Source organism: Haliotis rufescens, unplaced genomic scaffold (genome assembly GCF_023055435.1).
Source record: "Haliotis rufescens isolate VD_foot unplaced genomic scaffold, xgHalRufe1.0.p SCAF_11, whole genome shotgun sequence".
In the NCBI taxonomy this organism is placed as follows: Eukaryota; Metazoa; Mollusca; class Gastropoda; order Lepetellida; family Haliotidae; genus Haliotis; species Haliotis rufescens.
The window spans coordinates 1892766-1915883 of NW_025963791.1; the positions used below are offsets into that span (position 1 = coordinate 1892766).

Here is a 23118-nt window from a genome sequence, read left to right on the forward strand (position 1 = left end):
ATTAGCTACATTCAGTAACCCGAGCAGTTACTTCCCTTGGAAGAGTCAATCAAAAGTTATAATTCATTGTTAGGACGTGAGGACATTATGCAGGTTGTCTTCATCCTGTAGAAAATATTCAATCATGGCGGCTGGCGCGGCTGCGGCCCTGTTGGATGAATTGATGGGGCGAGATCGGAATCTCGCCCCGTCAGAACAGAGAAGTGAGACACATTGGAGTGATCCTGAGGTATACTTTATCATTTTTATATGTGTTTGAAAACGATTCTAGATCTGTCTTGTGCGTTATCGCATGTCGAAAATAAGCGAGAGTGCCGTAACAACCATAATCACATGACTTGACTACTGCAACAAAAATACAGAGGGTATCAAATAAAGTATATCTACTTGTATGTTTGGTGGTACTGAATACATCTATGTGTGCTATATTTTCTAATGCAACCGTTTATGTCGGTATCAAGTTACTTTCAACAAACTTAGACCCAATGGCGAGCGAGTTTTTGTAATCTAAACACTGAGAACACGTGCTTGCAATAGCCTGATGGCCACACAATCATAAAATGATTGTTTGTATTTCTTAGATATGCAAGTCATTCGTCGTTGAACTTGTGACACAAATTAATATCTTTTGTCAGTAACGTACATTTATGCACATGTGCCTTCTATGTTAACAACAAAGCTAATAATGCAAGAGTAAGGATCAGGAATTGAAAGATTAATAACAAAAAAGGCAATCCAAATAAAGGATGGTAATGTCATTCACAATATATAACAGCTTGTCACCTGTGACAATGGTTATCATCAGTAATGACTTTAGTCATTGTAATGTAATATGTTTTCATCTGTATGAAAACCGTACAAAAGTAATTATGGTGAGAAATAGGATTGTTACTTGAGTGCATATCAGTGTGTATCATGAGCCTAGAATGAGCAACTTCTCTATGCTCATGGAGGAAAATTCCATATGACTTGCTGGCATATTTTGAAAGACCAGTTAAAGCGTGCACATGATCGCATCTCAATTTACTTTTGCGCGTTTTCATTAGAAGAGAGAAATATTTCTTCGAAAATGGTGAACAAGACAGACTCTTTCAAACACCAAAATCACCTTGCTCAAATTACAACTTAAGATAAGACACGCAGGTGGTGACTAATTCATGCAAAAATATAACTCAAACAACATTTTATCAGTATATCATATGATCAGTAACACGTATGACAATATCACTATCATGTCCTATGTTTATGATAGGGGCGGTCGGGTAGAGTAGAGGTTAAGGTGTTAGCTCGTCACATACATGGGTACAAAGTGTGAAGCCTCACTATGTTTATGATACATTAATTAAGAACATTACACCATGTACCATATTGTGAATGTGATATGATTTATAAAAAGACAAATACAATTGTAGCAATCTAGGGCAAATATTGCCCATCATCATTTCTTTCTTTTTGACCCTATGGTTTTCTTTGTTGTGCATATATATGATGTTAACAGTTTGGCAGGACAGTAACACTCTGTGTTCAAATTAAGGAGAAAAGCCCAGTGATCCTGTTCATAAACTTCAATATATATGGTGTAATAGAAATCCTTACGAACACAATGACCCCTCTCTATTTTTATCATTACCCAGTGCTGATCCATAACCACAGAAATGTGTGAACATCCATTTGAAAGCTACAACAAAATAATTTTGGGAGATTATCTTCTTCTGTTGCATGTTACCATGGTTACTTGAACCGAATAGTTCTTCTTTTGTTTGGCCCGTGAATTGTTCTGAATAAGATGATGTGGTGGAGTAAATGTAATGAGATGAATCCAGTAGAGCTGACATACTCTTTCTGTCATAAAATCTATTTCTGTTCCACAGGTATGCAAGTATTTTTTGTGTGGATTTTGCCCACATGAGCTGTTTGTCAACACCCGTGCAGATTTAGGTATGTATTGTTGGTAACATACATTTTTGTGTTGACAAAAAGAAGTCCATGAAGAGATGAATTTATTAGAAACCTTTTTTTTGGCATGTTTGTTTGGAAATTAGTTGTATGGGGAGCATTTCTTGAACATATCATTATCTGTGTTTCAGGTCCCTGTGATAAGATTCATGATGATCTTTTGCGGAAAGAGTAAGTAATGTAAAAGGCAAATAAGCCTAATGTTTATGATGACAGATACTTATGCACACACTGAAAGGAAAGCAGAATGTGTAAAACGCGATGATCAGTACTTGAGAGCTTAAAGGGCAAGTTCACACGGAAATGAAACTATTTTTCTTGTACTTTTTCCACATTAAAAGTGTTAACCTAGAAGTGTCAAAGACAAAAATATAAAAATATCACAATTAATTAACATATTTTTCGCATTAAAACGATTTATATTTTTCACATTTACCAAGTGTTCTATTTCCACAACAAAAACACCATGGCTTATGCCCCTTGCAATATGACGTCATTGGTGCCAATTGATATACATTATGACGTCATCATGCTTTGTTAGAGCCGCTTCACGTGGTGTAGGTCCAGGTGTGTGATTCTAGCGTCTCAGATGCCAGCCAGCATAGTGTTATGCCGAGTCACCACTGCGCCGGAGTGTGTCGTAGGCCATGGTGTTTTACCGCAAACTGGTACTTGATATCTTTTGCGTTGAGAATAGACAGGGACCCAGTTGAATTGGCACCAATTACGTCATAATCTAAGGGGGATAACTCAGGCCTGTTTAGCTCGAAAAACGAAGGCCTCATAACGGCATATCATTTTCACACTATTGTGAGCTTCCTACGTTCACTGTGAAAAAAATGAGTGTATATTTTCAAACACAGATACTAATTAATTCTAAAATTACGTTTTGTTTAGAAAAAGAAAGAAAGTGATTTTTGCGTGTACACTTCCCCTTTAAGGTTACATGTTACTGAATCTATTTCATAACACATTGGATATCAAGTAGAAACATGGTTAAGACAGATGACTGCTGATAAAACAGCTGTATTGTACGAATGTTTCATTCAGATTCTGTCATCTGTTCACATTTACTTTCCTTGCACGATCCAGGGAAATATATAAACTTTGTGAGGAGCCTATTTTAAATCTTGGATAGGATGTCTTGCTGAAAATTTGAAATCATACTTTTTATCAGAGTACACTGTAGTTCATGCTATTTACAAACACATTCATGTCAACATGGTCAAGTCACATGAACTATTCTGCAAGGAAACACATTTTCTAAATCATCTTGCCACAGGCATCAGTCCCACTTCTGCATTAGCTCCTGTGTAGTAACATTCATGCATGAGAATAGTGGAGTCTACTTGCAGTCAATGTTTGAAATATTTATAAACTCAACAAGACAGTTGGCCAGGTGACCAATATGTATTGCCTGCCCATCTTCAAAGTTACCTGCCTACATTCAGACATTATTGATATTGAAAAATAGCAACAACAAAACTTGAGACAAATTAAGTCTTAATTTAGTTGAAATAATGCAAACAATCACTTGAGAATCTACAAGAAGTTAAAATATAACTGAATACATAAGTAGTCTAATGTCATATCCCAGACAGTTGGGCAGGAGGAACATTTCATGCAGCCTGACAGAAAAGTTACCATCCGCAGGCAAGTGGGCAGCCAGTTATTTCACTGTTTCCAGTGGACATGATAAGGGTTCGATAGTAGTTTAACCTGACCCATTGTTCATCCTTCCAGATATGTGAAGAGTACACGGTTTGAGAGGATGGGTTATGAGGATGATTTCATGAGGTTCTTACAAGGTCTTATATCTGATGTTGAGAAGCGAATACGCAGAGGACATATGCGGCTTGCATTGAACAGCACACAGGGATCTGTAAGTGTTTCTGTGAACTTATGACCTGGCAGATTGTTTGTTATCACTCAAAGGCAAGTGTAGTGATCATACTATCACGAATTTGTGTTTGTCCCAGACAAGATCTAAAGGCCATTGTGATACATGGTGATATAGCCTGAATATTGCATGTGGCACAAAACAGCATTCACTCACTCTGTATCCTGTCATATTTGTTGATCAGATAGGAGTATTTTGTAGATATACATATTGTTTGTGAGACCCTTCATGAAATGGAACAATAAAGATTGAAGGGGGGAAATATGTACGTCTTAATTAAATGTTAACCATTGAAATCACAAGAATAAATGGGAGTATTTGAGATTTCTTAGAAAAAACAAGGCCTATTGCTTTTTTTTATCTTTCAGCTCAATGGTAACTTACCATCTCAGAAAGAAGAAAAAATAACCATGCTTACAGAGAAAATAAATGAACTTGTCAATCAGGTAAGTTTGTCATTTTTTATTCATCACACACTCCTGTCATCAGTGCCAGTGTACATGTGACCTTTGTTCTCATAAATATCATGCTGACAACCTCAAAGATGTTAGGTTCACATCTGGGTTATGAGATATCCATGTGATTTAGAGGTATCAGTGTTTGAAACCAGGGAGGAAAATAATGGATCCTTGCCATAACTCTAATGTGTAAAACTGAATATTAAGGGGATCCTTACATCGAGATACTATGACAAAATTTGTCAAATCCCAAGATTACTAACATTAGATACATTCACCCCATCACAAGTGTAATCGCATGATTGGTTCCACTTAGATACTGGAAAATATCATTCCTTCTTCCTTCATTTCGAAGTGTTTTATCATTTATATCTCCATTCTGTTATAACAAATATCCTGTACCCTTTCGGTACAGTTTCATCAAATGACAATTGCCAAAATTAGCTGTCAAAAGAAACAGCATTTTTTTAAATTTCAAATCTATCAACATAAGTCAATGAAAGTTTATAACTCTGAGGCTTGATATGAAAAGACATGATGGAAAATTTCTTTTCAATCTCATTAAAATCATATTTAAGTGCTCGCTTCCAAAACAAAAATCTGAGGACATCCCATTATAGGTCACATCAGAACGCCCTTTCTTCCAACCAATCAGAACGTCGCTTACCACATCAGGGTACCAACAGTTGGAGTGTGACACATGAGACTGTCATCAAAGATCTGAGATTACATTTATTTGGACTAATTTATACATGTATGTTTCAACTTTGATAAATTTTTGGGTCTAGGGGGCAATTGGGTTTAGTTAGGTGCAACTAGCTTTTCACGTCAACATACTCCTGGTACAAGTTAAATCAAGTTCCTTAAATCAAGCCTTGTGATGTCATTTGATTGTGACATCATGGGAACCAATGATGTCACAATGGTCTACAAAGTATTGTGATGCAATTTTATTGTAGCAATATCTCCTAATTTGAGCGATATCACCTGAGGAAGCCAGTTTGGGATGGCAGATTAGATTACATGCTTCTTTCATTATTAACATAAGACAATTGCTTGCCCTGGACTCATATGTTTACATACCGTATATCGCTGTGTATAAGACAAGTATTTTGTACCTAGAATTAGGGGGCTTTCAAGGGGGGTCGTCTTATACACAGAGTGAAGAGTTTTGATGTTTTTTTCCCCCAAACACAAAGACATTACTGTGAGCACGTATGACCGGAAATACCATGGCAACAAATCCGTACTGAAGTATGCAAACTTATGTAACTACACTGTCTTGTTATAAAAAGAGTTCATAATATATCTGGACTTATGTCTGTAATCTATTTTATAGATTTTATTCAAAATTTCATTCAACATTGTTTATATTCATTTTAGTTTACGGGAAAATACACACAGTAATCTTAATCTCTGCATATAAAACAATGCCTATCAGAACAGGAAATACAATTTGATCGGTAAATCATCATGTCTAGTGTTATTTAATCTCAAATTTTAAATTTGTATTGACCAAGTTTAATTGTTATGATCTGTTGGTTTCCCTGAATTCGCTGAAGTGATATGATGTAATTCTTTTCTGCAGAAGACAAACATCTTTTTATTGCAAATGTAGGGATTGTGTATGCGCTGGTGACGTGCTTCATTCCGATTCGCTTTATAGACGGGGTATATAAGTTAGCATCAATTTTAAAGGCTTGTACAGGGAATTCACCTTTTACTTGGGATCGCTTTATTGTCAGACTGCCTATGTGGTCGAGTGGCAGAGCGTCCGCCCAGAGCTGAAGGTCAGGGTTTCGATCCCCAGCCAGGTCAAACCAAAAGATGTCAAAAGATGGTACTTGTTACCCTGCCTGGTGTTCGGCATTAAGGGGCTAAAACAAAGACTGGTCAGCTCAGAGTCAGTATAGTTTGGGGTATTCATGTTAAACTGTGGCATGGTATCTTAGTGGGCTAGCACATATAAAATCGGCCAGACTAGAACAAACAGACAGACGTGCGCACACACATGTGCACATTCTATATAAGCGCAATAATCTTGCTCTTTTCACCTCACACTTGAAACTTGTGGTCAAGAGAAATTCTGTGAAGATGTTTGAATTCATTTCCCAAATAATATCTATGGCGCAAATTTGTTGATTGTATTTATCATAATAGACTGAATATGGATAATAATAACTTTTCAAAAGCCAGCTCCTCTTTTGTCAGAGTAAACAAGTTTGTTATGTTGCAGGCTGAACAGCTGGGCTGTGAGGGAAAGGTGGAAGAGGCACAAGGGGTGATGAAACTCTGTGATCAGCTCAGAGAAGAACGAAGACAGTTGGAAAATGTGAGTACTTTGCTATAGCGTTTCCTACCATTTCCTTTTCCTGTGCAAGCATGCAACATATATTGAAATATGATTTGCATTAATATAATATACATTTATACACATTAATTTCAATCATGCACAAGATGCTAGATTCTGTATTGATACACCGTCTTGTGACTGGCTGGCAGTTGATAACACTTTGGCTATATTATTGATTCAGATATATTGGTATTGACTTTCACTAATATGAATGGTAGGCACAAGTGATTTTTTGAGAGAATAAAATGTCTTTTTTTCCTGTTGTATGACAATTATAATATAATTTAGGTGCATTATTCTGAAATAGTGACCAGGGGTAGAAACTAACATATTTAGTCCACTAGTCCTTATCAATGATAACTTATACTAGCAAAACACTTAAAAATGGCAAATTTCTACTAGTCCTTATGATACCTTAAGTTATGGGCAGTTTGGCAAGGACTACAGCACTAGAACCAATTTCTAACGCTGGTGACATGTGTAAGCTCATGAACAAGATATCAAGATACATATGTCATGACTTAAGCATGTTTAGTAAATCATTTCAACCCAGTGAAACATGTGGTTTTGATGTCATTATAAGGTTTTATCGACTTTTGTCATTTCAAACACATAATCATGGGAATAAATTCTCAATATACTCAATGTCTAATTTGACTTGTGTTAAGTAAGTTGGTCAGGGACCAGTTCAAAGGTTGGATGTGGGGGATAGAAGGGAGGGGTGGGGTTGGGGTCGGATGGCCCTGCAAGTTTTCTCTCTTTCAAAATCCACTTACCTGATTTCTCAATGTCTAATATAGTAACTAAACTAAACTGATTCTTTTTCATTCATATTCTGTTAAGAGTTGTTATTAAATACATCCAGTCTGTCCACAAGGTCGGGGTTTATTACCACCGGCAGTAGTGGTAAGACCCATCTAGTGCAATGTGTAATGTATGATGACCGATTTGATTTGATTTATACACTATATAAATTTTAAAATTCATGGAATAACATAGTGAAAAAATATTGGGCAAAATATGAGAATGGGTGACGAAAAAGGCTACTAAACTAGGAAATTCAACATTTTCACAGATAAGTTTTTTGGTGGGTAGGGGGCATGTCTCTAAGCTTAAGGAATTAATTTGTTTTATCATACATCAAACTTTTGAACTGGTCACTAATTGAATCCACATACTGCTAGTTTCATGAAAAATCTACACTATTAATGTTTAACTGGGGATTTAATTTGTTTTAATCTATTATGTTATCCTGAACCTTTTTGAATATTTTCAGAATTGGAAATTAAGCATTAAATTGAAAGTCAACAGGTCTTTGTCCTTTGTTGAATATTTTAGATTAATGGAGTACTTAACTTCAAATACTAGAGGAGAAAACCTCAAGGATCTCAGCACACCAGGACCCCCTTTAATTTTGAACACTGATTTTTTTAATATCAAAACCATTTTGTCATTAATCTATGTTTTCATATATTTGGGTTTATCCCTAGGAATGGTGTTCTTATACATACAAGTATCCCTGTGTGTTGATCATTGTTGATAGCTAACGAGGCTCAATGTTTTAGCTATATAAAACATCCATCATTGCAACCTTTTCTTGAAAAATGCAACCAAGTACAAGTCACAAACAGCATCAATCTTTGAACAACTCAGTGTAGTTTTATTTACCATACTATGTCACTAATCCCTGTGTGTCAGTTTCATGATATGTAACAGCCATCAGAGATTTTGATATTTTACTTTATATTTAGTCTAGTTTATGCAACTGTGTTTCAACTTTGATAAATTTATGGAACAGAGGTGCAATCTGGTTTAGTCTGGCGCAACTACCTTTTCACGTCAACATGCACCTGGTACAGTTTAAATGGAGTTCCTTAAATCGAGCCCTGGCTGACAAAATTCATGCCATGAATATGACTTGTTTAGTGGTACAAATTATCATGATGCATATATACTAAGTATCCCTTGAAGTTCTACTTTTGGTGATCATGATTTAATCATTTATCATAAATTCGCCATGTGGCTATCTCAAAGCCTATTTATGACCATACTTATTTCATGTTTGGCACGGCGACACGGTTGACCTAGTCATCGTAGGTGTTGCAGTTGGCTGTGCCAATGGAACCATGTTGATCATAGATGCGACCAAATGGATCGGTTGATCATGCCCGGTGACAAGGTTGTGTGTCATCGTACCCTGACAATGTGGATCATTGCTCATACTCAATCATTGGAATGTCTGGTCCAGACTTGTTTATTTACAGACCATCGTCATATAGCTGGAATATTGCGGAGTGTGGCGATAAACAACAAACAAGGAATATTTCTTGAAACTCACTGTGTAGGCATGGAGTCAATTCTCCAGACATGGATACTATCCTCATAATCCATCTTAGCTAGACAATGAAACATGGGTCTTGGAAACTCGGCTCTTGCCTCATTATATACTGCTCAAAAGATGTTAAGGGCCGTCCGATTCATTCATATTACAATAGTTAATAAGTGTGTGCAATATTATCTGTATATCTGTATTTTGAGGTTAATTCCTTCAATGATACATATCCCAATATCATTATTCCATGCCCAATATATCGGGTCATTTGAAATAGCGATTTTTATGATGTATGTAATGTTATGTACTTGCCAAATACCTGTGTCTTGTTTTGTTCCATTTATGAACTTCAATTCATACCTTAATGTATCAGATTGCTTCTGAATTCAAAATTTAGAATTACCCTTGTATACAATATATCTTTAAACATATTGCGATAAGGCCTTGTGCATCCCATAATATTGTGGAACACTTAAACCTCCATTACCCATCCCTCCATGACATTGTTTTCCCTGATGCAGAAATCCTGAAACCCAGAATATATAAGTTTGTGATCAGCATGATCAGTTGGTTTGCTCCAATATTATTTGAATCTATTATTTCCCTAAAATATTAACTTTTAACATTGTTAAACATCACAGTTATGAGAATTACTGCTTCATTCTCAGGCTTAATTTGGAAGACTGGCTTCAAGATATTTTAATAAAATATAAACAGATGAATTCTGTAAATGCTCCCCCATGGTATGTTAGAGAATCCTCTGCTTAATGAGGGCTATTTAGGAGTTTATAAAAGTGTGTGTTTTTTCTCCATTTTCCATGAGACAGGTTGAAATGAGTGTAGGGTCTGTTTCCAGGGCATAATTCAAGACCGATCAATATTTCTTTATCAAACTTTGTGGATATATTAGTCACCATGAACTGGTGCCTGTTTCTATTTAGGAATATTTGAAATATTTATGTTTTTCCAGTTTTCAGGACAACAAATTCAAGTCAGTGAATCACTGAAAACTATTTGTATTTCCTCACTAATCAATGAAGCATTCAAATTCGTATTTCATATTTTTGGACTTCATTCATCTTTCTTATTTTTTTCTAAGTCCACCGAAACAAATTATTGGTCACAGCACTTGCTGGTTTTCCTCTCTCTGTAACCTGGCATCTGCTTGATTCGATGCATAAAACAGCTGCTACACTGCAAAATGGCCATATAGCCACATATGTAAACAACCCCATGGAGTATTGACAATACGTGTTGATGCTGGTCTGTACCTCCATGGAGTTTCCTGGGGCGGTCGGTAAGCCTTGTGGTTAAAGCGTTCACTCGTCAAGCTGAAGACCCAGGTTTGATTCCTGACATGGGTACAATGTGTGAAGCCCATTTCTGGTATCCCCCTCTATGATATTGCTGGAATAGTGCTAAAAGAGGCATAAAACCATACCCACTCACTCACACTCCCATACAGTTTCCTCGAAATAAATTTCAAAGCACATATGCAAATTTAAGATTAATATATTGAAACGGATGACATCAATAGCTTCTTGGATGATTTTGTGCATATTCCTGGCCTATTGGCATTTGGGGGGAGGGGGGGGGGGGGGGTTGTCCTTTGCCTTACAGAAAGCTACAGGATTTCTAAATAAAGAGGTAGTATTTGATGGAAATTGAGTTTGTTTCATCAAGACAACACTGATGATGGTTCCACAGCACAAATGCTCAGTCTTTCCAAAAGAGCTTCTTCAGACAGTGGTGTTGTATTTTTTGACAGAATCCAAATGCAGAGCTGCCTCAGCTCAAACAGATGGAGGTGTGTGACACATGTGGGGCATTCCTCATTGTGGGTGACATGCCACAGCGCCTGGATGAGCACCTGCTGGGGAAGCAGCATGCGGGATATGCACAGGTCCGAGCCACAGTTGACAAGATTAAGGTGAGGGAAAAGTCCGACAGGGCCTAATTGTGTGTCCTTTCATCTTGTAGAACGAGACGGGTGCGTATTACACTGATCCTGAGAAGACCCTGGAAGTGTGTGGATGTTGCTCTGCTTTGTTAGTTGTTGGGGATGCCCAACAGCGCATCGATGAACACTTAATGGGGAAACAACATATGGGGTATGCCAGAATCCGTGCCTTTTTAGAAGAACACAAACAGGTATGCTTTGGCAGACATTGTCTTTCGGTTCTTTCCTTCTGTTTTTTTTTTCCTCACGAAATTTCAAATACTTGAAAAAAAGAGCATTGGTGCCATGTTCTGAGAAGTTTTTAGTCTGGTGTAAATGAAATCAGAATAAATGTATTGATTAAATGAAGATCTTGCTTCTGTACCTGGCATCCCCATATTATAAATAATGCACTTGGTCTTTTTGAGGTTTATTCATTTGTATCATGCTGGATATTTAAAATGAAGATGTTTCACTTTCAGAAAAAAATACAAGCAGATATGGATGAGAGAGAAGCCAAAGAGGCTAAACTGGCACAGGAACGAGAAGAAAGGGAAAAAGAGAGGGAAAAAGAAAGGGAAGATAGACGTAAAAAGGAAAAAGAGAAAGAAGATGAAAAGAAGCGTGAACGGGAAAAGGAGCGAGAGAAAAGGAGGAAGCGAAGCAGGTCTCGCAGTAGGCGGTCACGAAGTAGAGAAAGAAGATCACGTAGCCGTGACAGAAGAAGAAGCTCAAGTCGAGACAGGTTAAATACTTAACGTGTCAATAAACATTACATGATAAGTAAATGACATTGTGATTCACTATGATTACTTTTAAAGTTCTGTTCAAATGCCTGTTAAGTAAGGTGAAGAAATGGCTAGTACCTTAGATTTCATGAGTGATCATTTATTCATTACAGAAAAAGAAGATCTCGTAGTCGTAGCCGACATCGTCACAGGTCTCGAAGTCGAGACCGTCATAAGTCTAGCCGTCACCGATCCAGATCAAGAAGTAGAGGTCGCAGGTCAAGAAGCAGAGATCGGAGGTCAAGGAGTAGAGGCCACAGGTCACGTAGCAGGGATCGCAGGTCACGTAGCAGAGGAAAGAGTCGACGTTCACGAAGTAGAGATAAACGTTCTCGCAGTAGGGACAAGAGCTCGAGGAAACGCTCAAGAAGCCGAGACAAAAACCGTAAGAGCAGAGAAAAAGGTAGGAATACTACCTGCTGTATTTAGTATTTTATGAGTCTGTTCTGAATTACAATAGCAGTTTCCTTGTGTAGCTATATTTCATGTTTGATCGCATATTATTAGCATATTGGAAAAGAGAAACATATCCTTGATTAAATCACTTTAATAATGTCCATATTATAAGATGTGACAGAATAGGTCTATTAACAACGTGGCAAAAACAAGATGACGGATGTAACAACACATGCACAAAGTAAAGTGTGGCAAAAAGCCAAAATCAGGCGTAAATGACGCTATTTGTAAACCTGAAATGACCACAATAACGCACCAGACTATGATAAATACCATTATGAGTGAAAACCCACACCGTTTACATTACTTTTTCCCACATAAAATTAAGCTTTTTTATCACACTTATTTTCCAAAGTGTCAATTAGGGTTGGCACCTCTGTACGGGTTGTATTGCATAAGTTAAATAGCATAGATTTATCACTTAGATGTACATTTCAATATTGTCAACCCAGATAAGTTATATCATTGTGTACTTGATGTGTCGGCATTCTCAAAAGTCATAGATTTAGATGGTATTTTGTACGGGATATATTTGCATACCCGAATTGACATAGGTTGTTATTCATGTTTTCACTCAATGGTTTGTGTGGACCAGTCTTGATTACAAACAATTATGCTACAGCTTGAGTATTGCTGACTATGGTGTAAAATAGGGCTGGGACAATACACAAACTGTTTGATCCAATACGCTTCACGATACCTTGCTCACGATCCAAAACATAGCATGATACTTGCATGTGCTGTCATCTTTGGTTCATAAGCCATCTTTTTCGTAGACCCGATGGCCAAATACCTTGCACTTGGTTGGCAGTGTCAAGTAGGGCACAATGGATGAACATACTTACGTTTTTACACTACTAATTACAGTCAAGTCACGTTAATCAGTTAATCCGACATCGTTGGTTGCATATGATTATGTCAGATGATCGAGTATGTCGGTTAAACGAAATTAAGTAGTATCAACGTTCGTGATCGAAAATCGGACAACTACACGATAGGTAACGATACAAACACGTAATAAAAAATGAAATATTCATATTGTTTTATTACATTGTTAGTGGAATATGTTTTCTAATCATGCAACCTTTAAAGCTTAGCACAAAACAAATGTTACGGACTGTATGACTCTTTTAAAATAATTTTAAAAGGATAGTCTGGAATGGAAGTCGCCTGTTTGAAACTGGTACTGCAAAGCTTGAGAAAGCTGCTTTCTTAGTGGCTAACGTTGACGTCCTGTTAGTCATTTCATTGGTCGGTCATAGTTCACAAAAGGTTTTTCTGTTGTGACTTGTAACGGGATGTCCTCGGCGATAGCGAGAACTTGTATCTGATTTAAATGAGAATGAGGTAATCTAAGCATGTGATTAATCCTGTATTTAAAGCATTAATTGTTTATTGTTAAGCAAGTTTATCTCTGCATCCGTACGCTGATCACTGTGTCGGATCAACGAGACTAATGAGTGATTTCGTTAATTCGTTGCAAATTTGGTGTGTCGGAGTCAGAGTGCGAGACTGTTGGATTAACAGGTCTAAATAGCACTGATTTAATCGGTTCCCATCATTAGTGTCGGATAAAGCCGATTGTAGGATTAACGAGTGTCGGATTAAGGAGACTAGTGAATAAGTTATTAAAGCAAACACTGAAGGTAAGAATCAATATGTTTTGCTTAGTGTGTGCGACTGCAATCGATACTTGTATCGAGAAGTAAAAAAATCGGTGTACCGTCCCACCACTAGTTAAAACAACAATCACTCTCGCACCTCTACCTTATGTATTAGACTGACCTGTTACCCACATCAACTTGTCCCTAGGGAAGAAGAGTGAAGAGAAGGATTACAACGGGAGGCAGTCCACCGAGAAAGACAGGGAGGAAGAGCGGGAGAAGGTGAACGAGAAAGACACTAACACCAAGATCAGTGAAACCAAGACACCGAGTGAAAATGACAAGACAGAGGAGACACCCATGGAGCAGGAGACAAAAACACCAGCAGCCATTGAATCAGAAGGTGACTCAAAATATGATGCTTGAGGTACCTTGAAGACATCACAGGTAAGTGAAAACAATGACGGCATACCTTGCTGCTGTTAGTGTAAACGCCTTTCACTTTCCAGCTCAACAGGTGAGTGAACGTTTGACATAACCTCTCCTTCTATGGAGCCTGCTGAAATTTGTACTGTTATTGAAGATCTTTTCATTCATGTTTGTGAAAGTATTTGATATTTTGTCATTGGAAAAATACAGAACATTGTGATTTTAGCAGGTTTCATTTGTGGTGATATCTTGTGTGCATGTGCCTACACATGTGAATCTGTATGCTTTAAGTCTTTCACAACTTAGTTTAAATATGCATTTTAAATGTGTGAGGCTGCTAACATAAGATTTTACCTCAATAGTAGGAACGAGAGGTTATGAATGTGAACACAAATATTTTCTGGTATGTACAAAATATTAATTAGCATGTTTTCTTCACATATTTTAAAGTGTAAATTAAGAGTCTTATATAATGGTTGAATGGCATAAAGCAGGTCTCATGTACATATAAAATGTAGGCCATATCTTAAAGGACAAAGAAGCACTTAATATCTGCTTTTCTTTCAACCATTTTTATCAACCAGAAAATATTTTATGTTGATTTCTTTGAAATCAAATAATTTTAACGAAAGTTTAACTCAATATCATTTCATTTATTTTGAAGTATGTCTAAACTGGAAAAGATTTTTTTTTTTTTTATCGATTAAAATTTATTTCTAATAATATCAGTTTAAGTATTTTGACATGTAATTGCGCATGAAGTAGTCTGAGTTTGCTTTAATGGCCACCTAAGATGGAGCGCCTGCTACTCTTGTAGCATCAACTATGTAGTGTTAATGCCTCTCTCGCCCCAAGTGATGCCACTAGCGTAAGACGATGTAGCGAGAGCCAGTCAGATGAAGGAACCACATCACCGCTGTTCATTTCACAATTACGGAATAACAAAGTTATATCTCACCAGGTATTTCATGTGGTGACAGATTAATATTTAGAACAATTTGCCTTTAATAACAACTTGTGACCCTTTGTGGTGATTCTAAAAGCTTCATTTTAAAAACACCAAGTTGTTATCATGGGCAATAACATCAATGCATGTTCCTGTTTTGAGCTGAAGTATTGGGTAATTGTATTCCACATTTTGTAGTCACTGCTAATGTTGTTTTATTCAGGGAAGGGGTCATTTCATAATTTGGAGGTGAACAAAATCAAAGGAACAGTTTTCTGTGTAGTGCAAATGTTATTTCTATGACAATTCACATTCATATAAAACCACAGGAAAAAGCTTCCAAGTATAGTCGTCAATGAATAAGTTTTTTACAATATTATCTTTCTTTTGGCAGTGAACTCATCACATAATATACAGTAATTATTTTACTTATTTTAAGACTCAGAGCAAGTTATGCCTCAACAGATCACTGTTCCAAGAATAGGATGTATTTGGCATATAAATATGGGCTTAAAATGATAATTTCATTTATCATTATACCCTTGATCCATTTCAAATTTCAAAATTGAAAAGTCTACAGAAATATGTGGGTAGGCTGACATAAGGAAGCACGAGATACCAAGCTATGTGTGACTGGTTTAAATATAAGGTTTCTGTTGCACTCAAGCCAAGATGGGAGAAATGAGGAGAGTCTGCGCTCATCCTCCATGAGAATAGCCATGGGACATCGGAGCTGCGCTTTCATCTCTCGTCTTATTACGTTCAGAGAGGTGGGTCGTATCTACACTGATTGTACTCTATCACAAGCTATGCATTAGGCTGTAGTAAACCCACAAACAGTTATGAACCGCTTTTCATTTTGTTGTTTTGTCTGGTTGTCTTTGCAGCTTGCTCCAAGATGCCTGTGGAGGACGAAGTCTTTCCAGAGTCGTGGAACTACCTAAAACAGAAAGATTGTACTGGTTACATCTGTTTACAACTTAAATTTGGATTATATGTAATTGGGATTTGAAAGGTTAGATCTTTTCTGTCGATAAGTAGAATGTCCTCGTCTCCATAATTCATTTTATTGCCATTTTCCACTGTAGAGATTCATTTCTTGTACATTTTGTAAGTTTTTAAAGCCCACTATTGCAGGTTCTGGATCAGGCTACTGCATAAAGGATATTATGTTTGCTGTCCATGAATAAATTTGCTGAAGTATGACAAAAGGGTTTGTTTTCTCTTGTTGTTTGTGACCGTGAGTGACGATATTGGGATCAGAAACGGTTCTTTAGATTCTTGTACAATGTATGAATAGAGTTCTGTGTGAAAGAATAATGTTGTCATTATAAAACCTGTTTCTGGATGTTCTGTAAGTAATCAATTATGGATCAAGCAAACCAGTCCACACCATCGGGCTATGATAACACACAATCAGCCAGGTCACACATCATGACCACCTAGTCCTGTTTTTAGTCAACTCTTGTTAACATCCGAGACCTGCAATACTTTGAGATTTCCTTCCATATTTAGCTGATTCCATGATTTAACTGGAATACTGTTCAAAGTTGTGTTAAACCCCACTCACTCAAGTCAAATCTTATAACTGGGCACTCTCCTACCCTGGTATTTTTAAGAATCTCAGAAGCAGAAACTGGAACAGCTGGACTATGGACAAGGATTCTCAATTTCCCTTTGTTTTAGTCAATGCTAAGGTTACTGACAATGCTTATAAAGTGAATCTTTGGAGAAAAATCTACAGAAACAGAGGGAAGGCTTTGTTGTCAATTCTTTTGATTGTCATACAAACCAAATCCACCAGACTCTTGTACATTGTTTGACTGGAATGTTAAAACAACACCCAACTTCTGAAGTAACAGAAGGAAGGTTGTTTTGCACCAGATACAGAAGTATTACATCAATGTTGTCTGTTAACAATGGATTCTGGACCACACAAACTATGGGCTCACAGCACAAGTGAATCTCCAAGCCAGGTCTCATATTGTACGAATGAAACTCTGCACAGCGAATTGAGATACCTCAGACAACAACAGGCCAGAAACCTACAAGTGTGGGTTCACCTCAATTATGTTTCTATATTTGTTAATACCATACTTATGGGTTTCACCAAAGTGGTAAATGTCTCAGACCTGCTTCCCTACCACATTTAGCTAACACACCAACCAACTGGAATGCTGTCAATTCATAATTAGGGCTTGGACGATACACCAACTGTGTGATCAGATATGTATCACGATACCGTGTTCATGATCTGATGACCCGTGAAGATCCGGGGTAGAATATGTCTTCAGCAGCCCATGCTTGCTGTAAAAGGCGACTATGCTTGTCATAAGGCCCGCTGACTTGGTTGATGCACGTCATCGTATCCCAATTGCGTGGATCGATGCTCATGATGTCAAACACTGGATTCTCTGGTCCAGACTTGATTATTTAAAGACTGCCTTCATATGGCTGGAATATTGCGGAGTGCTGACAAACAAACAAACATCATGATCCAATACGTATCCCGATACTTGCAGGTACTCTCTGTGGTGCCTAAGCCATCTTTTTCATGTAGACAAGATGGCCAAATACTTAGCACACTGATGATTTACAGTTGGCAGTGTGAAGTATGGCCCAGTAGATGAAACATATTTACATTTTCCCTGACTAATTTACACTCCTCATTAGTGTTTGGGGTAACAGTTAAGAAAGCAAACATGTAAGGTAAGAATCAATATTTTTTACTATGTGCGACTGTGATCAATACTTGTATCGAGAGGTAAAAAACGCGACCCACCAATGCATCAGTGTATTTTTCCACTACTGTATGAAAATAACAAGTATGCGCAATTTACATCAGCCATGTCAGCATAGCCACCTCATACCTATTTTAATCGGCTCTTGCATGGAGCTTCAGGTAAATAAGAAGATACATGTGAATGGGGATGTTTTAATGTTTGTCTGAATTTGGCAGCCACGGACACTTAGATTTTGAAAGCAGGGTGGTATATCTCTGGAACATTACATGATGTATGTCTCCTTTATTACCCTTGGAAGTCTTTTTGACGACATTGACCAGTTAGGTCCAGGTGACCTTTGAGGTGAAGTGTTTGTTTAAACAATGATTGGCTAACCAAAGAGAACCAGCAGAGAGCAACCAAACTGTGGAATATGTACACACTTATAACAAAAATAGCCACACAAATTACAAACAAGACAATCTCCATAATGCGTGCATCGTAATAATTAAAACCCTGATTTGTTGTATGTGTGATATACTGTTTTTGGTTCCACTGAAAATGTTCATGTGATGAATTTAATTACCATATCCCATAACTTATGGCATGTAATGATTACTCCCTTTGACTGAAGAGTTTGGGAATTAGTAAGGTAGTGAGTGCCAGCATTAAACAGAATAAAATCCAGTGTTTAGCAGATGCTGGGTCCAATAGATGAATAACAGTACCGGTAGCCTTTTTCTGCAGAATTCTTTGAAGTTTCGTGTATGTAGTGATTATATTGTTTGAACCCTGATGTATGGCAAAAAGTGATGACAATCCTTACATATAGGTCGCTCAGTACCAGTTTCATAACCTGGTTATGCACAAAGGATGACATGTAACAAGTGGGCAGTAAACTTGGAGGATGGCCTTGTCCATATGCTATAAGTTTGTTTGCCATTTTCTTTAAATGCTTTGTTCTGTGTGTAGTGGTTATATTGTTTGAATATTTACACTTGTGACCCATCAATGAGTAGAATATGCAATTTCATTTTTGAAAGATGGTTCTTGGATACATTGAGGATATATCATGTAGATGAAGAGATCTTTGGGGTGAGGTATTTAACTCGTAAGCTTTTTTTAACCAGGGTTCACTCTTGGATTTTCGGACATGGGCCTTTATGTAAAAATTTCAAATATTCCAAAGGTACGCCCATACAGCACAATGTTAAAATTCCCCATTGTATTTGAAAATAAGGACTTTTTTCATATTTAGGGGCTAAAAGCACAAGGCCCCATCCTAGAATTATCCCTGTAACTCTTGGCACTCCGCATTAAGGAGATAAAGCAAGGCATGGTCAGGGTTAGAAGCAAAGAGCTGTTACTAATTCCTGCAGGCTAGTTCCAAATTTTCCCATTGTTTTGACATTACAAGGACATTTTACATTGTCTCGGGCTAGTAAAGCGTTTGAGTTTAGTTCTAACTCTGCTGGTCAGTATATGGTGTCTGAGTGGCATATTCATAATGAAACTGCAGCATGGTATCTCAGTATTTATAAAACAAGCATTAGTCCAGACACACACAATTGCACATGCCACTTGAATGCATATCGTTACATAAGTGCAGTAACCCGTAACACAACGTGAAATCATATTTATCCTCGCCTGTTCGACTACTGAACCAACCTGGTGTTTGCACCAGATGTTTGTAACAGCAAGCCCCATGTGGAGTGGGCATACCACCCCAAAACACTAGCAAAATAACTTTCTTACCTAGGTAGCTAAAGGTATGTGCCTTTTTTTTTAAGCCGCACGTCATACAATATGCATTTTCCCCACAACTGGAATCGATAACTTTCAATCAGAATTGTCCACTGTGGGGACTTCTTGCAATGGCAGCAAGGGACTGCTTCTTTTTTTTGCAAGTAGTCAATCTTGGTCATTTTTTGAGTGTTGAGTTGGTACAATAAGTGAGTTAGAATAGTGTTGTTTAATGCTCCAGTCAGCAATATTTGGCTATAACACAGCTGCCTATCAATAATCAGTTCTGGACCTGACTTAACATGAATTTTTACCTGCCTTAGGGCAGTCATATAGCCTCTTGCAACATAATGTAATTAAAAATGTTATATTAAGCATTCAGTTGATAAATTATGAGAACACATAAGGTAGTTTTTCTGTTGTAGTCCAATCATTGCTTATATCACTATGCAGCCTACTTCATTACATTTATTGTATTGGCAGCAAGAATATACATTATACTGTATTGTAATGATCATATAATCTTTTTTTCCCCATCCCATTTGTATATCCCCAGTAACTTGCAAATAAGAATTGAATCACACACACTAGAACAGAAAAAAACTTTTATGAATATAATAACAAAACTTTGAACAAAAAGTCAGATTCATGGACATATTTACTGATATTAGATAATTTCACTTTGCTTCAATCAAAAGGCCAAAAAATCTAAATAGTCAAAATAGGCATATAGTGTTCTTTACATTTTCATTATATTGCAAATGTTCAACTTGTGTTGAGCCACATGAAATGTCCATTTAGTACAGAGTGAACAATCTCTTGATGAAGCTGAATACACTGGAGCTGCAGCATGCTGTCACAAATGACTGTGGTGGCGTTATTTCTTCCAGGTGGCTCATGTCAATGACGGCATATGTATCTGGCTTTACATGCTTCACTGGCTTTACGTGCTGTACTGCAAATGGTTCTGTTGGATCTCCCAAGTCTATCTCGGGGATGTCCTGCTCCAAGTTCATAGAGGAACCACACAGTGACGAAAGGGCAGGGTTGGGGAGAGGGGCCTGGGTTATGGGCAGGGAATCATCTTCAGCAGTTGAGAGCTTAGAGAGGAAAGAAAGAGAGTGTAAATGGTTTTCAGCATAAGTAATGAGAAGGATGTGTGAAGTATGGTTTTGTAATATGAGAGTTTTGCTTTCTTCCAACCAAATTGAGTGAGTTTTTCATAAAATTGCATGTCAAATTCCCCAATTTTTCTTCCTGCTCTGATCAATCATCATGAGCTGAGACTCTTAGCCCATTTTTTTCAATGAAAATAACAGATTCTTGGAATTATGGTTTTTAAAGTAAGTGTGTTTAATATGTTCTAAGTAAAGCTAATGAATGGTTCAACACCTAAGAAAGAGACAAACAACTGTGTATCATCACCGTCGGTTTTTAATCGATGGAAAAACAAAGCAAATTCCCTACATGACCTACTGGGAGAGGGACAGTAAGGTTGGAGAGGGAGGCAGCAATGGTAGGTCGCTGAGATTTTCTCAACTCTTCCTGAGCTGCAGAGGGAAATGATTCATAAATCTATGTAAAGCGTGTTAAAAAGGGATTGATATAGGTGAACAAGATGTATATCTTGAAACAAATATCAGTCAACTTTATTTCCAAACAGTCAGTTATGGGCTTATGCTGCTGCTCGGTGTTATTTACGGCAATGAGGCGAAATGACCTCATAGGACCTTTTATATGATTCGCAATATATATGTTTGGACTGTCTCACGAAAAGCTTGTCAGCAAACTGGCGTTGATAGTCCAATAATTACGGCCGATTAAGAATCCTTGATATATCGAGGATTGTTGATCATAGGCAAAGTCATACACATTAATATGCCGAATACCAGAACCAAATTGAACTAAAAAGACCTAAATATTGTACCTTGGTGGTAAACGCTTGCCACGCTCGTGAACATGGTGCAAAGTTAGTGACAAGAGTGAATCAAATCTCAAAATGTTAGCAGACTTGAAGTTCGCAACAGTGATGCTGAACAACAATGGCGTCGTTCACAGGCAACAGTCACCATGGAGACGTTCTCGCGAGATCACAACGTTTTTTGGTGAACTGGCACCCGGTCACACTCCGGCGCAGTGGCCCGCAAGGAACTCTGGGTAGGAGAGTGGCACCCGGTGTGTGTTGCGTGAAGAACGTTATCTAGTCTGTTTCTCGGGGAGTGGGTTTAACGCTGCTTAAAAAAGACATTATTCCAGTCCAGACGGGTACACAAGGCTTTACACATTGTACCTGTGTATATTCAATTGAGGCTAAGTTATAAACATTACGCCATAGGCAGAGGACTAAGCTGTACTGCATTAGACAACATTTGGGATAAAAGATGAATACAGTCAGATATTGGTGAGATCTTCTTTCAAAATGGTTCATGATACGTCTCTGGTTGGAAAATATGGAACAACCAGAAAAGGTGGTGACGTATCTGGTTCCGTTATTACATGTAAAGCAAACATTATTCCTGTTTGGACGTAATTTGACCAGGCGTATTATTCAGAATAAACAGTCATGGTGTCCACTTATGCACCATTACATAAACAGTATCCCCACAAAGACCAATCCAGTGAAAGGCAGCTATCTTTGATTGTTTTGTCTTTATTGTTTGTTGTTTAACGCCGCACTCAGCAATATTCCAGTTATATGACGATGGTCTAAATAATCGAGTCGGAACCAGACAATCCAGTGTTTGACATCGTGCACATCGATCCACGCAATGTGAATACGATGACATGCATCAATTAAGTCAGCGAGTCGGACCACCCGATCCCGTTAGTAGCCTCTTACGACAAGCATAGGTTGCTGAAGACCTCTAACGGGGATCTTCACGGCTGTTTTATCTTTGAATTAAGGGATGAATATTGTATAGTTATACATATGATAAGGACATTTATATTGCGAAATAGGAATCCCTGACGGAGATGCATCCTCTGTATCTCCCAGGCTAGAATTTCGGTAAACCCACAGTAACCCCTGGATCCATTCCCGCGGTTCTCGCAATCTCAAATTACCCGCCCTTGATTTCCATTTCCAATTTGATTGGAAGTGACGTCACTATCTCCATCTCTATCCCTTAAGGATTTCCCACGCACCTACGCTCATAAGACTATTTGTTGCGTCGTGTCATTCGAAACGTGCTGAAAACGAATCCATGGAAGCGAATGGTTCCAGGATATTTGTCACAGTAGAATGGAGATCGAATACTGTGGTAAATCGAGGATGGCCAGACCATGGAGAACAGTGTTGCTTTGTTCCCCTCGTCTCTGAGACAGAGTGTCACAGAATGCGTTTACTGATCAATAGATCAATAAACGAGATTAATTAGTCAGTAGGAGAGATGAGGTGTGCCCCGGCCAGTGCAAGTACAGTTCCAGTTAGGTTTCAGAAATTAGAACAAGAATTATGACATGACAACTCGCGAGAGCTGACCTCTGCATGC

The 23118-nt window shown here is 37.7% G+C and overlaps 1 protein-coding gene and 1 long non-coding RNA gene across 8 annotated transcripts; one reads left to right on the forward strand and one right to left on the reverse strand.

Annotated features, from left to right (window-relative positions):
- Positions 1 to 77: 77 nt before the first annotated feature.
- Positions 78 to 16367, forward strand: LOC124144564 (luc7-like protein 3). 7 transcript variants are annotated; one of them, XR_006862433.1, is made up of 12 exons: positions 78 to 229; positions 1872 to 1938; positions 2088 to 2127; positions 3700 to 3838; positions 4225 to 4302; positions 6551 to 6646; positions 10980 to 11150; positions 11421 to 11683; positions 11840 to 12129; positions 13995 to 14233; positions 15829 to 15931; positions 16049 to 16367. XR_006862433.1 is itself a non-coding variant. In XM_046514034.1 (11 exons), exons 1-10 carry the CDS (start codon positions 125 to 127, stop codon positions 14210 to 14212), a joined length of 1467 nt encoding a protein of 488 aa, XP_046369990.1. In that variant the 5' UTR covers positions 78 to 124; the 3' UTR covers positions 14213 to 14233; positions 15829 to 16367. The 7 variants fall into 7 exon arrangements, 5 of the variants coding, with proteins under 5 accessions (XP_046369990.1, XP_046369989.1, XP_046369991.1 ...); XR_006862432.2 differs by having other exon boundaries at positions 13995 to 15931; XM_046514034.1 differs by having other exon boundaries at positions 15829 to 16367.
- Positions 16368 to 19405: 3038 nt separating this feature from the next.
- On the reverse strand, positions 19406 to 21678 carry LOC124144611. The gene is made up of 2 exons (XR_006862441.2): positions 21555 to 21678; positions 19406 to 20727 (listed from the first exon to the last, which is right to left on the reverse strand). It is a non-coding gene; the product is annotated as an uncharacterized LOC124144611 (long non-coding RNA).
- Positions 21679 to 23118: the final 1440 nt, after the last annotated feature.